Consider the following 12740-nt stretch of genomic DNA (forward strand, 5'->3'; position numbering starts at 1 on the left):
TGTGTGTGTGTGTGTGTGTGTGTGTGTGTGTGTGTGTGTGTGTTAGAGAGAGAGAGAGAGAACGCTACAACTCTACTTCCAGTGTTTTGGTGTTTTGTGGGGGGGGGTGGGTTCATTGGAGATAAGAGTCTCATGGACTTTTCTGCCTGGGTTGGCTTTGAACTGTGATCCTCAGATCTCAGCCTCCCGAGTAGCTACCACTCCCCCTATTTTCCCCATATTTCAGACCCTGTCTGTGGGCCGAAGCCCTCTGCCCCTGGAACATGTGGGCATGTGTCTCGAGTTCTTCTCTGTGGTACAGCCTGTCATCCAAGCTACTCAGGAGGCTGAGATCTGAGGATCATGGTTCAAAGCCAGCCCAGAGCAGGAAAGTCCGTGAGCCTCTTATCTCCAATGAACCACCAGAAAACCGTGGCTCAAGTGGTAGAGCGCTCACCTTGAGCTGAAGAGCTGAGAGACAGCGCCCAGGCCCAGAGTTCAAGCCCCATGATCGACCGAAAATCAAAAAAGATGCAAATTCCCAAGATTTGCATGTTATGACTTCGCGTGGATCTGCAGCGAGGCTTGGTGAGCACCGACTTCTCTACAACTCCTGGCCACGGTCAGGCACACACAGGGCCTTCCTGAGGCCATTAAGAGAAGGATTGTGGGCCAGACACTGGTGGCTCACCCCTGTCATCCTAGCTAACTCAGGAGGCTGAGATCTGAAGATCACAGTTCAAAGCCAGCCCGGGCAGGAAAGTCCGTGAGACTCTGATCTCCAATGAACCACCAGAAAACCGGAAGTGGCGCTGTGGCTCAAGTGGTAGAGCCCTCGATGCTGGGGTCCTCTTACCTCTGCGTTGGACTCTTGAGTGTCTGATGATTCCGTACTTGTACTTTTAGGGTGTCCCCATTTTATGAGTCCTCATTCTTGGCTCATCCCCCCCCCCAACTTGTTATTTGAGACTCGCGATGGGACACAGAAGGCTCTGACCGCCCCACACCTTCATTTTCAGGGCCCCTGGATGAGATCTTTCTGGTGTCTCCTCCCTCCCACTCTCCCCCCCCCCTCCCCAGCTGTCAGCACCTCTTAAGGAGTGGAGGTGCGGTCTCTGCGGGGTTAATGATTGCTCAGGGGAGGCGGAGATGGTGCTAAAGTCTGCGGGCTGGGCTGCCCTGGCCTCAGTGCCCAATTTCCATTTGTGCCTCCCAGTGCGGGTCACCACCTCGGCGCCCCTCCCGGGGGCACAGGTAAGGGCTGGTGGGGTGGTCTCCTGGCCAGAAGATGAAGTAGGAGTTCTTAGGGCCCAGGTCAGTGTAGGGGTGATTCTGATCCCCAGAGCTGGGTGTGGATGTGGCCGGTCGGGCTAGCGAGGGTGCTGGGCTGTCTTTAGTGCCCCTGATCCCTCCCTGCCCTCTTCGGGAATTGGCCCCCCTCCCACCCCGCTGTGGGTGTTCGCCAGATGTAGAAGAGGGGTTACGCGTGGACACCCCACTTCCAGGAGGACCCGGGGGGGGGTGAGGATGAGCTACCAACGCTTGAGGAGGAACAAGCCTGGTTCTGAGACACCCCATTGCCCCCCCCCACCCCGACTGCTGGGTGAAGGGACAGGACTCAAGGTAGATGGACTGACCCCCCCTCCCCAAAAGGGAGGGACTTATTTTGGGGGTGGCCACCAGCACCCTCATAAACATGGAGATCCTCTCAATGAAAACAAACCCCTACCCCACCGTCACCCTCTTTCTCAGCGGGGGGGGGGAAAGGGGGGAAACTGAGGCACAGACAGGAAGAGGAGCTAGAATCCAGATTCAGGATCACTTGGACTCAGGTCGCTGTGAGGCTGGCAGGGAGCTTGGTGTTTAGGGGTGGGGTGTGTGTGTGAGGGGGGGGTTCTCTATTCTCACACCAAAGTATCGGGGTACGGGGATGAGGCCTGGACCCCACACTTGTTGGGAATCTTCAGGATGAGGGGCTGCGGTGGGCCCTGGATTAGGCATCACCACGTGACGTCATTTCTTACCTGGGGAGCAGGTGGGAGGAAAGCCGGAGAAAACAGGAAGTGAACACAGGGGCCGGAACAGGCGCTGGCTGAGCTGAGCAGACCTGGCAGCGGTGGCTGTGGGTGGGGGACCCTACAACACGGTGGACTGAGCCTTGAATGAGGAGGTACTCCCCCCCAAAGGCTCTGGGTCAACCTAGGACCCTCCCCTTCTAGGTGATTCTGAATTCTAGCAGCTCTCTGGAGTTCTGGACTGTGGCTGAAAGTTGCTCCCCCAGGACCAGGCAGGGGTGGACAGGGCATCCTGGGTTGGTAGGGTCTCTGGACCAACCCCCCAATTCTCCTGGGTGGCCTTTTTGGGTAATAACTGAGGTTTGAACTCAGAGTCTCAAGCACACTAGGCAAAGCAATCTACCACTGGAGCCACACCCCAGGCCTTGGTTGGTTGTTTGTGTTGTGTTTTTGTTGTTGTTGGTTGTGGGGCTTTGAACTCTGGGCCTGGGCGCTGTCCCTCAGCTCTTCAGCTCCAGGTGAGTGCTCTACCATTTGAGCCATGGCACCACTTCCAGCTTTTTCTGCTTATGTGGTGCTGAGGAATCGAACCCAGGGCCTTATGCATGCAAGGCAAGCAGTTTACCACTAAGCCACCTTCCCAGCCCTCCTTCAAACAGTGTAAAAAGCTATTTTAGATTATTTTCTTTTAAAAAAAAATTAGACCAGCCGGGCGCCGGTGGCTCACACCTGTCATTGTAGCTACTCAGGAGTCTGAGATCTGAGGATCACAGTTCAAAGCCAGCCTGGGCAGGAAAGTCCGTGAGACTCTCATCTCCAATAAACCACTCAGAAAACTGGAAGTGGTGCTGTGGTTCACGTGGTAGAGCGCTCCCCTTGAGCTGAAGAACTCAGGGACAGCTCCCAGGACCAGAGTTCAAGCCCCTAAGGCCTACAAAAAAAAAATTTAGACTGGGGGTTGGGAAGGTGGTTCAGTGGTAGAGTGCTTGCCAGCATGCATGAAGTCTTGGGTTCAATTCCTCAGTACCACATAAGCAGAAAAAGCCAGAAGTGGCGCTGTGGTTCAAGTGGTAGAGCACTAGAGGAAAAGAGCTCAGTGACAGTGCCCAGGCCCTGAGTTCAAGCTCCAGAATTAGAGGCAAAAAAGAAAAAATTAGACTGGATCTGGAGCCAGTGGCTCACACCTGTCATCCTAACTACTCAGGAGGCTGAGATCTGAGGATCGTGGTTCTTTAATTCCATTCCCAAGGCCTTTTTACAAACTGGTTTTTCCTTAATATGAAATTTGAATGAACTCTTAGACACATTTGTTTGTACCCAGATCTGATGCTTCTTTGCAGTTTGAGTTCAAAACTGCTCACTTTGCTGGGTGCCTGTGGCTCACACCTGTCATCCCAGCTACTCAGGAGGCTGAGATCTGAGGATCGCAGTGTAAACCCAGCCCGGGCAGGAAAGTCCATGCGACTCTGATCTCTAAATAACCACCAAAAAACCAGAAGTGGCGCTGTGGCTCAAGTGGTAGAGGGCTGTCCTTGAGCTGAAGAGCTGAGGGACAGTGCCCAGGCCCAGAGTTCAAGCCCCGCGACCAACAACAAGAAAAAGAAGTCTCAGACTGGCCAGTGTCCCAGTGACCCTTCCAGACTCAGGATCAGATTCCCCGATTTAGACATCTCCAAAATGGGAAATGACCAGCCAGGGGGGTGTAGGAACTGTCATGGTGCCAGGTCTAGACAGAATGGAGAGCAGAGGGCGCCTGGGAAGGCTTCCTGGCATCTTGTTGGGGATCATGGGAGGGTCCCAGGCTCTGAGGTCACATCCACGCCACTGCACCCCCCACCCCCCCACCCCCACCATGGAAGACTTCTCCCATTTACTATTGATGTGTACACATCCACCCAACCATCCCCTCTTTCTATGGGTGGCCCTTACCCTCAGGAGGTTGAGATCTGAGGATCGTGGTTCGAAGCCAGCCCAGGCAGGAAAGTCTGTGAGGCTCATCAGCAAGTAATCACAGAAAAGGCCGGAAGTAGTGCTGTGGCTCAAGTGGTAGAGTGCTTGGCTTGAGCAAAAGAAGCTCAGGGACAGCGTCCAGGCCCAGAGTTCAAGCTCCAGGACCAGGAATAACTACAAGAACAAAAAGAGTCTCGTGAACTTTCCTATCCAGGCCGGCCTCCATTCGTGATCCTCAGATCTCTCAGCCTCTTGAGTAGTTAGAATAACAGGCCTGAGCCACTGGTGGCCAGCTTGAGAAGAACTGACGAAGTGCTGGTGGTGTACAAGGAGGGGCTGTTGGTAAATACAGGCTCCATCTCAGTTTGCCGTCTATCTGCCTCCCCTGTCTGTGAATCCCGGGGAGGAAAAGCTGGCAGCTCAGGAACACAAACGAACCCAGAGTCTGGAAGAGAGAAAAAGCAGCCGGGTGCCAGTGGCTCACACCTGTCATCCTAGCCACTCAGGAGGCTGAGATCTGAGGATCACGGGCAGGAAAGTCCGTGAGACTCTGATCTCCAATGAGCCACCAGAAAAACCATAAATGGCGCTGTGGTTCAAGTGGTAGAGCGCTCGCCTTGAGCTGAAGAGCTGAGGGACAGCGCCCAGGCCCAGAGTTTAAGCCTAACAACCAACACAAAGAGAGAAAGAGAGAGAGACAGAGACAGACAGAGAAAGAGAGAGAGACAAAGCATAGATTTATTTTCAGCGCTGGGGATTGAACCCAGAGCCTTATACATGCTAGGAAAGCACTCCACCTCTGAGTTTTTGCTATCTATCTATCTATCTATCTATCTATCTATCTATCCATCCATCTATCTATCCATCTATCTTTTGTCAGTTGTGGGCCTTGAACTCTGGGCCTGGGCACTGTCCCTCAGCTCTTCAGCTCAAGGCGAGCGCTCTACCACTTGAACCACAGCACCACTTCTGGTTTGCTGGTGGTTCATTACAGATAAGAGTCTCACGGACTTTCCTGTCGGGCTTTGAACTGTGATCCTCAGATCTCAGCCTCCTGAGTAGCTAGGATGACAGGCGTGAGCACCAGCTCTCAGTGTATCTTTATAATTTGAGACTGATTCTCTCAGTTTCTTAGGCTGGCCTTGGACTTGAGCTCCTACTGTCTCAGCCTCCCAAGTAGCAGCGATTAGAGGCGGAAGCTCCCAAGCCTAGTTTGGATGATCTAGTTTGGGATTGTAAACCCGTCACTCACTGCCCGGGCCTTGTCCCTTCCCCTCTGGGGTGGGGACGGTTCATAGGTACAAAGTGCCAGAAATTTCCATCCATCAAGACCTACGGACTTTGTTATGATGATTAATGCACCTCTTATTTAAGCCATGTAAGGATTAGTTATCCTCTGGCTAATGACCCTGAGAGCTGGCTTAGGCATATAGTAAAGTTCTGGGTTCAAACTTCAGTACCACAAGCGACCGATTTTTATTTATTCTGTGCCAATTACCAGGGCTTGAACTCAGGGCCTGGGTGGGTACTGTCCTTTAGCTTTTCCACTGAAACCACAGCTCCACTTCCATCTTTTTGGAGAGAAGAGTCTCTGGATTTTCCTGCCCCTGGCTGGCTTTGAACCACAGGGCAGCGTAGGGCTTGACCACATTTACACAAATGGCAAAGGACCCGAGTTCAAGTCTGCATCATCATTGGCTCAGACGAGCCCCGATCTCTGTGTCCTGGCTTGGAACCCCCCCCCCTGGCCCGCCCAATCATGGAGCAGCCAGGAGAAGATGTGGGTAATAGGTGGGTTTGGGTGTGATCCAAACAGACGGAGCTGGGTGAAAGGAAGGCTGGCACCTTTGTCTGACATTTGGTCTCCTAGGTCCGGCCCGATGGCGCAGCTGTGGCTGCTCTGCTTTCTACTTCCTGCCCTCATGGGGTCTGGTAGGTGCCCCCCTTTTTCCTCCCCCCCCCCGCCCCGCAAGAACAGAACTGAAGCCCAGTGCAGTAGCTCACGCCTGTAAGCCTATTACTCGGGAGGCTGGGATGGGAGGATCATGGTTCAAAGCCAGACCGGGCAGAAAAGTCTGTGAGGCTCTAAACTATAATGAAGCACCACCCCGATCCACCTCCCCCCCCTCCAAAAACAAAGCCAGAAGTAGAGCTGTGGCTCAAGTGGTAGAGTGCTAGCCTTGAGCAAAAAGAAGCTCAGGGACAGTGCCCAGGGCCCTGGGTTCAAGCCCTAGGCCTGCCACCCCCCCCCTACAGAACAGAACTGGGGAGTCCTCAGTAGAATCATGTAGAGGGGCTGGGGTAGCCCCCATCAACATGGGAGGCCTGGGGAATACTCCTGGGGGTGTCTGGTTCTAGGCTGGTGAGCTGGGCTGAAGTTGTGGGGTCTCAGGAGTGCATCTGGATTGGGGGGGGCGTTCAAGTTTTGCACGGTGTCCAGAGGTTCTCCTTGCTCTGTGTCCCTGCAGTGACAGCCAATAAGCCCCCCAAATTCACAAGTAACATAACAAACCTCGTTGTCCTACCTGAGGATCTACCAGTGGGTAAGTAATGACTCCCGTGCTGGACCAGAACCAAGCCCCTGTCCCGGAAGAGCCCCCAATTCCTGTGACATCATGCCTTACCACTGGGCAGAGGTGGCCTGAAGGGGGTTGGAGTTCCAGAAGTACGTGCGTGTGTGTGTGTGTGTGTGTGTGTGTGTGTGTGTGAAGAATCTCTTGCATTTACCTTCCTGGCTTGGCTTCAAGCTGTGGCCCTGAGATCTCAGCCTCCTAAATAGCTAGGATTATAGGCATGTGCTACTGGCACCTGGCAAAATTCTGTGACTATTTTCCACGTTAAGGTATATTTATCTAATCTACATGTGGGTTTTTTTTGTCTTTTTTTTGTGTGTGTGTGCTGATACTGAGGCTTAAATTCAGGACCCAGAGCTCTCCCTTGGCTTCTTTTTTTCAAGGTTGGAGGTCTACCACACTTCCCAAAGTTATTATTATTATTTTTTTGGTCAGTCATGGGGCTTGAACTCTGGGCCTGGGCGCTGTCCCTCAGCTCTTCAGTTCAAGGCAAGTGCTCTACCACTAGAGCCACAGTGCCACTTCTCATTTTCTGGTGGTTCATTGGAGATAAGAGTCTCATGGACGTTTCTGCCCAGTCTGGCTTTGAACTGCGATCTTCAGATCTCAGCCTCCTAAGTTGCTAGGATGACAGGCGTGAGCCAACAGCACCTGGCAACCCAAAGTTATTCTTCATGCCCAATTTTACCCTGTTCCTATCAGCCATTCTCTCTCCTTTCCTCTTCTCCACCCAAGTATATATTGGGGCTGCATGTACATGGAGACCAGTATCATTCACACTAGATCCAAAATGTGGGATTTTCAAAAGACACGGAGCGCAGGTGGCTCACGCCTGTCATCCTAGCTACTCAGGAGGCTGTGGCTCAAGTGGTAGAGCGCTCGCCTTGAGCTGAAGAGCTGAGGGACAGCGCCCAGGCCCAGAGTTCAAGCCCCACAACCGACTAAAAACAACAACAACCAAAAATCCAGGCAGGTCCCTGGGCCTGCGCAGTGACCTATGCACTCAGGAGGCTGCTGTCCCCTTCACAGCCGCACCAGACATCTCTTACCACGGGGATCCAGCCCCAGGAGGCTGAGGGGTCTCAGAGGATCTCAGATGTTCAGGTGTTGGGAGACCCTGAGGCCCTGGCTGGGCCTCCCAGGTAGCCATGGACCCCGGGCAGGCTGGCTTTTCTCCAGGTGCGGAGGCCTTCTGGTTGTATGCTGAAGATGAAGATAACGATGCACTGACCTATGCAATGAGTGGCGAGGACTCCACTTTCTTCTCTGTCAACCCAAGGACTGGGGAAGTGAAGGTGGCCAGTTCTCTAGACTACGAGGTAAAGGCAGCAATGTGGGAAGGGATGGGGGGGGAGAGGGGGAGGAGGGGGGGAGTAGGGAGCCAGGTTTTCAGATCCAGAGTCCTGATGGGGGGTACTCAGTCCCTGCACCCCCATACTGAGCAGAGGCCTAACTCCCTGCCCCTTCTTTTCCCTGCCCATTACAGACAGACTACTTCCTCTCCTTTGAGGTCTCTGTGAGAGACCCATACAACGCACCGGTGAGTTGTAAAGTGGAGGGGAAGGGGGGGGGGAGAGCAGGGTTACAGGTATCCATCCCTATTGTTTTCCATTGGAAATGGCCGCCCGCCTGCCTTCTTCCCTTCCTTCCTTCCTTCCTCCCTCCCTCCTTCCCTCCTTTCCTTCCTTCCTCCCTCCCTCCCTTCCTTCCTTCCTTCCCTCCTTCCTCCCTCCCTCCCTTCCTTTCTTTCCTCCTTCCCTCCCTCCCTTCCTTTCTTTCCTTCCCTCCCTCCCTCCCTCTCTCCCTCCCTCCTTTCCTTCCTCCCTCCCTCCTTTTTGGCCTTTCTCCTCCTTCCTTCGCTTCCCTTCTTTCCTCCCTCCCTCTCTTCCCTCCCTTCTTTCCTCTCTCCCTCCCTTCCTTTCTTTCCTACCTCCCTCTCTTCTTTCCTTCCTTCCCTCCTTCTTTCCTCACTCCCTCCTTTTCTTCCTCCCTCCCTTCTTCCTTCCCTCCCTCCCTTTCTTCCTTCCTTCCTTCCTTTCCTCCCTCCCTCCCTTCCTCCCTCCCTCCCTTCCTTTCCTTCCCTCCCTCCCTCACTCTCAACCTCCCTCCTTTCCTTCCTCCCTCCCTCCCTCCTTTTTGGCCTTTCTCCTCCTTCCTTCGCTTCCTTTCTTTCCTCCCTCCCTCCCTTCCCTCCCTTCTTTCCTCTCTTCCTCCCTTCCTTTCTTTCCTCCCTCCCTCTCTTCCTTCTTTCCCTCCTTCTTTCCTCACTCCCTCCTTTTCTTCCTCCCTCCCCTCTTCCCTCCCTTCTTCTCTCCTTCCCTTCCTCCCTTCCTCCCTTCCTTCCTTCCCTCCTTCTTTCCTCACTCCCTCCTTTTCTTCCTCCCTCCCCTCTTCCTTCCCTCCCTCCCTCTCTCCCTCCCTCCCTCCCTTCCTTCCTTCCTTCCTTCCCTCCTTCTTTCCTCACTCCCTCCTTTTCTTCACCTCTCCCCTCTTCCCTCCCCCCTCCCTCTTTCCCTCCCTTTCTTCCTTCCTTCCTTTCTTCCTCCTTCCTTCCTTCCTTTTTTTCCCCTCCCTCCCTCCTTTTCTCCCTCCTCTTCTCCTTAGCCCCCACATTATTTTTGGTGGGCTTCCCATTGGCTGGGCAGGTGCTCTACCCTCTACTACTGAAGACACCTCAGGAGCATTTTTTATCGTTGTTTTTGCTTCCGTTACTTTTCAGACCAGCTCTCTTACTTGCTGCCTGTCTAGGATCTTAGCCTTGGACAAAGTCCTCTCCATCTCTGCCTCCTCGATAGTACAGGCGTGTGCTCTGCTTTCTGAGATTACAGGCATGAGGCCCCACACTCGAGAGCTGTTCTGTGGCTTGAAGTGTCCCTCCAGTCACGTTGTGTGGACTCCCCTGGCTTCTCGCCCCTGCAGGTGGTGGCCACAATGAAGGTACTCCTAGAAGACAGAAATGACAACATCCCTGTCTTCCAGGACACCAGCTTGTCCACCAGCATCAATGAGGTGAGCTCTGTGCTGACGGGGAGCCCTCCCCCCCACCCCCCCAGCATCTTAGAGTGGAAGGAAGGACAGTCAGCTGGAGAGGGTGGAGGCACAGGTAAAAGACCAAATTCATTCGAAAGACACCCCAGCCTCCATGAACCACAGTTACAGCAGCTGGATGTGTGTGTGTGTGTGTGTGTGCGCACATGCGTCCGCGTGTGCACGCCAGACTGGGGCTTGAGACCAGGGCCTGAGCCCTACCCCTTAGCTTTTTCACTCAAGGCTGGTACTCTACCACTTGAGCCATACCTCCACTTCTTGCTTTTGGCTACTTAATTGGAAATAAGAGTCTCGTGGAGGGCTGGGAAGGTGGCTCAGTGGTAGAGCGCTTGCCTTGCACGCATGAGGCCCTGGGTTTGATTCCTTAGCACCACATAAGCAGAAAAACCTGAAGCGGTGCTGCGGCTCAAGTGGTAGAGCGCTCGCCTTGAGCTGAAGAGATGAGGGACAGCACCCAGGCCCTGAGTTCAAGACCCACAACCAACACAAAAGGCCAGGCCTGACACAAAAACATAAACAACCCTCCCCTCCCCAGATCCTCAAGTCTAGCCGAGCACCAGTAGCTCAGGCCTGTAATCCTAGCTACTTAAGAGGCTGAGATCTGAGGATCATGGTTCAAAGCCAGCCCAGGCAGAAAAGTCCACAGGAGACTCTTATTACCAATTAACCACTTGAAAAGTAGAAGTGGCTCAAATGGTAGAGTGCTAGCCTTGAGCAAAAGAAGCTTAGAGACAGCGCCCAGGCTCTGAGTTCAAGTCCTACAATGTACCAACAACAACAAAATCCTCAGGTCTCAGCCTCGTAAGTAGCTGGCATTACAGGCTTTCAGCTTGATTCACAATTTTTTCCCCTAGTCCTGGGGCTTGAACTCAGGGCCTGGGCACCGTCCCTGGCCCTTTTGCTCAACGCTAGCACTACTACCACTTGAGCCACTTCTGGCTCTTTCTGTGTGTGTGGTACTGAGGAATCGAACCCAGGGCTTCATGCATGCTAGGCAAGCACTCTACCACGGAGCCACCTTCCCAGCTCTTGAGTCACAATTTTAAGAGATCTCTGCCCACCCTGTGGAAGTTGTGCAAATGTCTTACCAGCAGGGAACTCCTGGAGGGTATGTGCTATTCTAGAATGTTCTCCGGCCCCCCCGATCCAGACAGGCTCCATCAATCAGAAGCTGGCTCAGGTGGCCAGAAGGCTGATTAGGCACACCAGGAAAGTAGGGTTCTGTGTTGCTGACCCCCACAGGGGCAAAGCACGGGGCAGGGGAAGAAGGGGGGGAGTGGAGGAGGGAAGAAAGAGATCCAAAGTCAGGAGTGGAGCTTGGGTCCCTCCTTACAGACCCTGCCGGTTGGCTCGGTGGTGTTCTCGGTGCTGGCGGAAGACAAGGACTCTGGGACAGGGGGCACGGTGGAGTATTTCATAGAAAAGGTGAGTGTGGAGGGGTGTGTGTGGAGGGGTGTGTGGGGGGGTGTTATACACAATCTGGCCACCAGGTGGCAGCATCACCACAGACAACCACCCCGGTCCTTGGCTGTCCAGGCTCTCTCTGCCTGGGCGCTCTGGTCTCCCAAGCTTTGTTCTGATTTCCATGCTGCATCCTCTCTTGAGGAGGAATCTGCATTTCCCACACAGCTGCTTCCCAAAGAAGACTGGGAGTGTCAGACTTGGTCTTGAGTCTTGTCCAAAGTTTGCACAAACAAGAAGGGGTACGTGAGCCTGATTCTTTGTGTGTGTGTGTGTGTGTGTGTGAAGAATCTCTTGCATTTACCTTCCTGGCTTGGCTTCAAGCTGTGGCCCTGAGATCTCAGCCTCCTAAATAGCTAGGATTATAGGCATGTGCTACTGGCACCTGGCAAAATTCTGTGACTATTTTCCACGTTAAGGTATATTTATCTAATCTACATGTGGGTTTTTTTTGTCTTTTTTTTGTGTGTGTGTGCTGATACTGAGGCTTAAATTCAGGACCCAGAGCTCTCCCTTGGCTTCTTTTTTTCAAGGTTGGAGGTCTACCACACTTCCCAAAGTTATTATTATTATTTTTTTGGTCAGTCATGGGGCTTGAACTCTGGGCCTGGGCGCTGTCCCTCAGCTCTTCAGTTCAAGGCAAGTGCTCTACCACTAGAGCCACAGTGCCACTTCTCATTTTCTGGTGGTTCATTGGAGATAAGAGTCTCATGGACGTTTCTGCCCAGTCTGGCTTTGAACTGCGATCTTCAGATCTCAGCCTCCTAAGTTGCTAGGATGACAGGCGTGAGCCAACAGCACCTGGCAACCCAAAGTTATTCTTCATGCCCAATTTTACCCTGTTCCTATCAGCCATTCTCTCTCCTTTCCTCTTCTCCACCCAAGTATATATTGGGGCTGCATGTACATGGAGACCAGTATCATTCACACTAGATCCAAAATGTGGGATTTTCAAAAGACACGGAGCGCAGGTGGCTCACGCCTGTCATCCTAGCTACTCAGGAGGCTGTGGCTCAAGTGGTAGAGCGCTCGCCTTGAGCTGAAGAGCTGAGGGACAGCGCCCAGGCCCAGAGTTCAAGCCCCACAACCGACTAAAAACAACAACAACCAAAAATCCAGGCAGGTCCCTGGGCCTGCGCAGTGACCTATGCACTCAGGAGGCTGCTGTCCCCTTCACAGCCGCACCAGACATCTCTTACCACGGGGATCCAGCCCCAGGAGGCTGAGGGGTCTCAGAGGATCTCAGATGTTCAGGTGTTGGGAGACCCTGAGGCCCTGGCTGGGCCTCCCAGGTAGCCATGGACCCCGGGCAGGCTGGCTTTTCTCCAGGTGCGGAGGCCTTCTGGTTGTATGCTGAAGATGAAGATAACGATGCACTGACCTATGCAATGAGTGGCGAGGACTCCACTTTCTTCTCTGTCAACCCAAGGACTGGGGAAGTGAAGGTGGCCAGTTCTCTAGACTACGAGGTAAAGGCAGCAATGTGGGAAGGGATGGGGGGGGAGAGGGGGAGGAGGGGGGGAGTAGGGAGCCAGGTTTTCAGATCCAGAGTCCTGATGGGGGGTACTCAGTCCCTGCACCCCCATACTGAGCAGAGGCCTAACTCCCTGCCCCTTCTTTTCCCTGCCCATTACAGACAGACTACTTCCTCTCCTTTGAGGTCTCTGTGAGAGACCCATACAACGCACCGGTGAGTTGTAAAGTGGAGGGGAAG

At 53.5% G+C, this 12740-nt stretch overlaps 1 protein-coding gene across 1 annotated transcript in view; it reads left to right on the top strand.

Annotated features, from left to right (window-relative positions):
- Positions 1–1182: 1182 nt before the first annotated feature.
- The window catches only part of Cdhr2 (cadherin-related family member 2), a 35655-nt gene continuing 24097 nt past the window's right edge, over positions 1183–12740 (top strand). Inside the window, exons 1-7 of the mRNA XM_013015980.1 lie at positions 1183–1233; positions 5815–5876; positions 6413–6487; positions 7697–7836; positions 8004–8057; positions 9437–9526; positions 10901–10990. Coding sequence (XP_012871434.1) covers positions 5825–5876; positions 6413–6487; positions 7697–7836; positions 8004–8057; positions 9437–9526; positions 10901–10990 — 501 coding nt within the window. The 5' untranslated portion in view covers positions 1183–1233; positions 5815–5824. The remainder of the gene's footprint in view (positions 1234–5814; positions 5877–6412; positions 6488–7696; positions 7837–8003; positions 8058–9436; positions 9527–10900; positions 10991–12740) is intronic.

This window comes from Dipodomys ordii, unplaced genomic scaffold (genome assembly GCF_000151885.1).
Source record: "Dipodomys ordii isolate 6190 unplaced genomic scaffold, Dord_2.0 Scaffold29, whole genome shotgun sequence".
Taxonomy (NCBI): Eukaryota; Metazoa; Chordata; class Mammalia; order Rodentia; family Heteromyidae; genus Dipodomys; species Dipodomys ordii.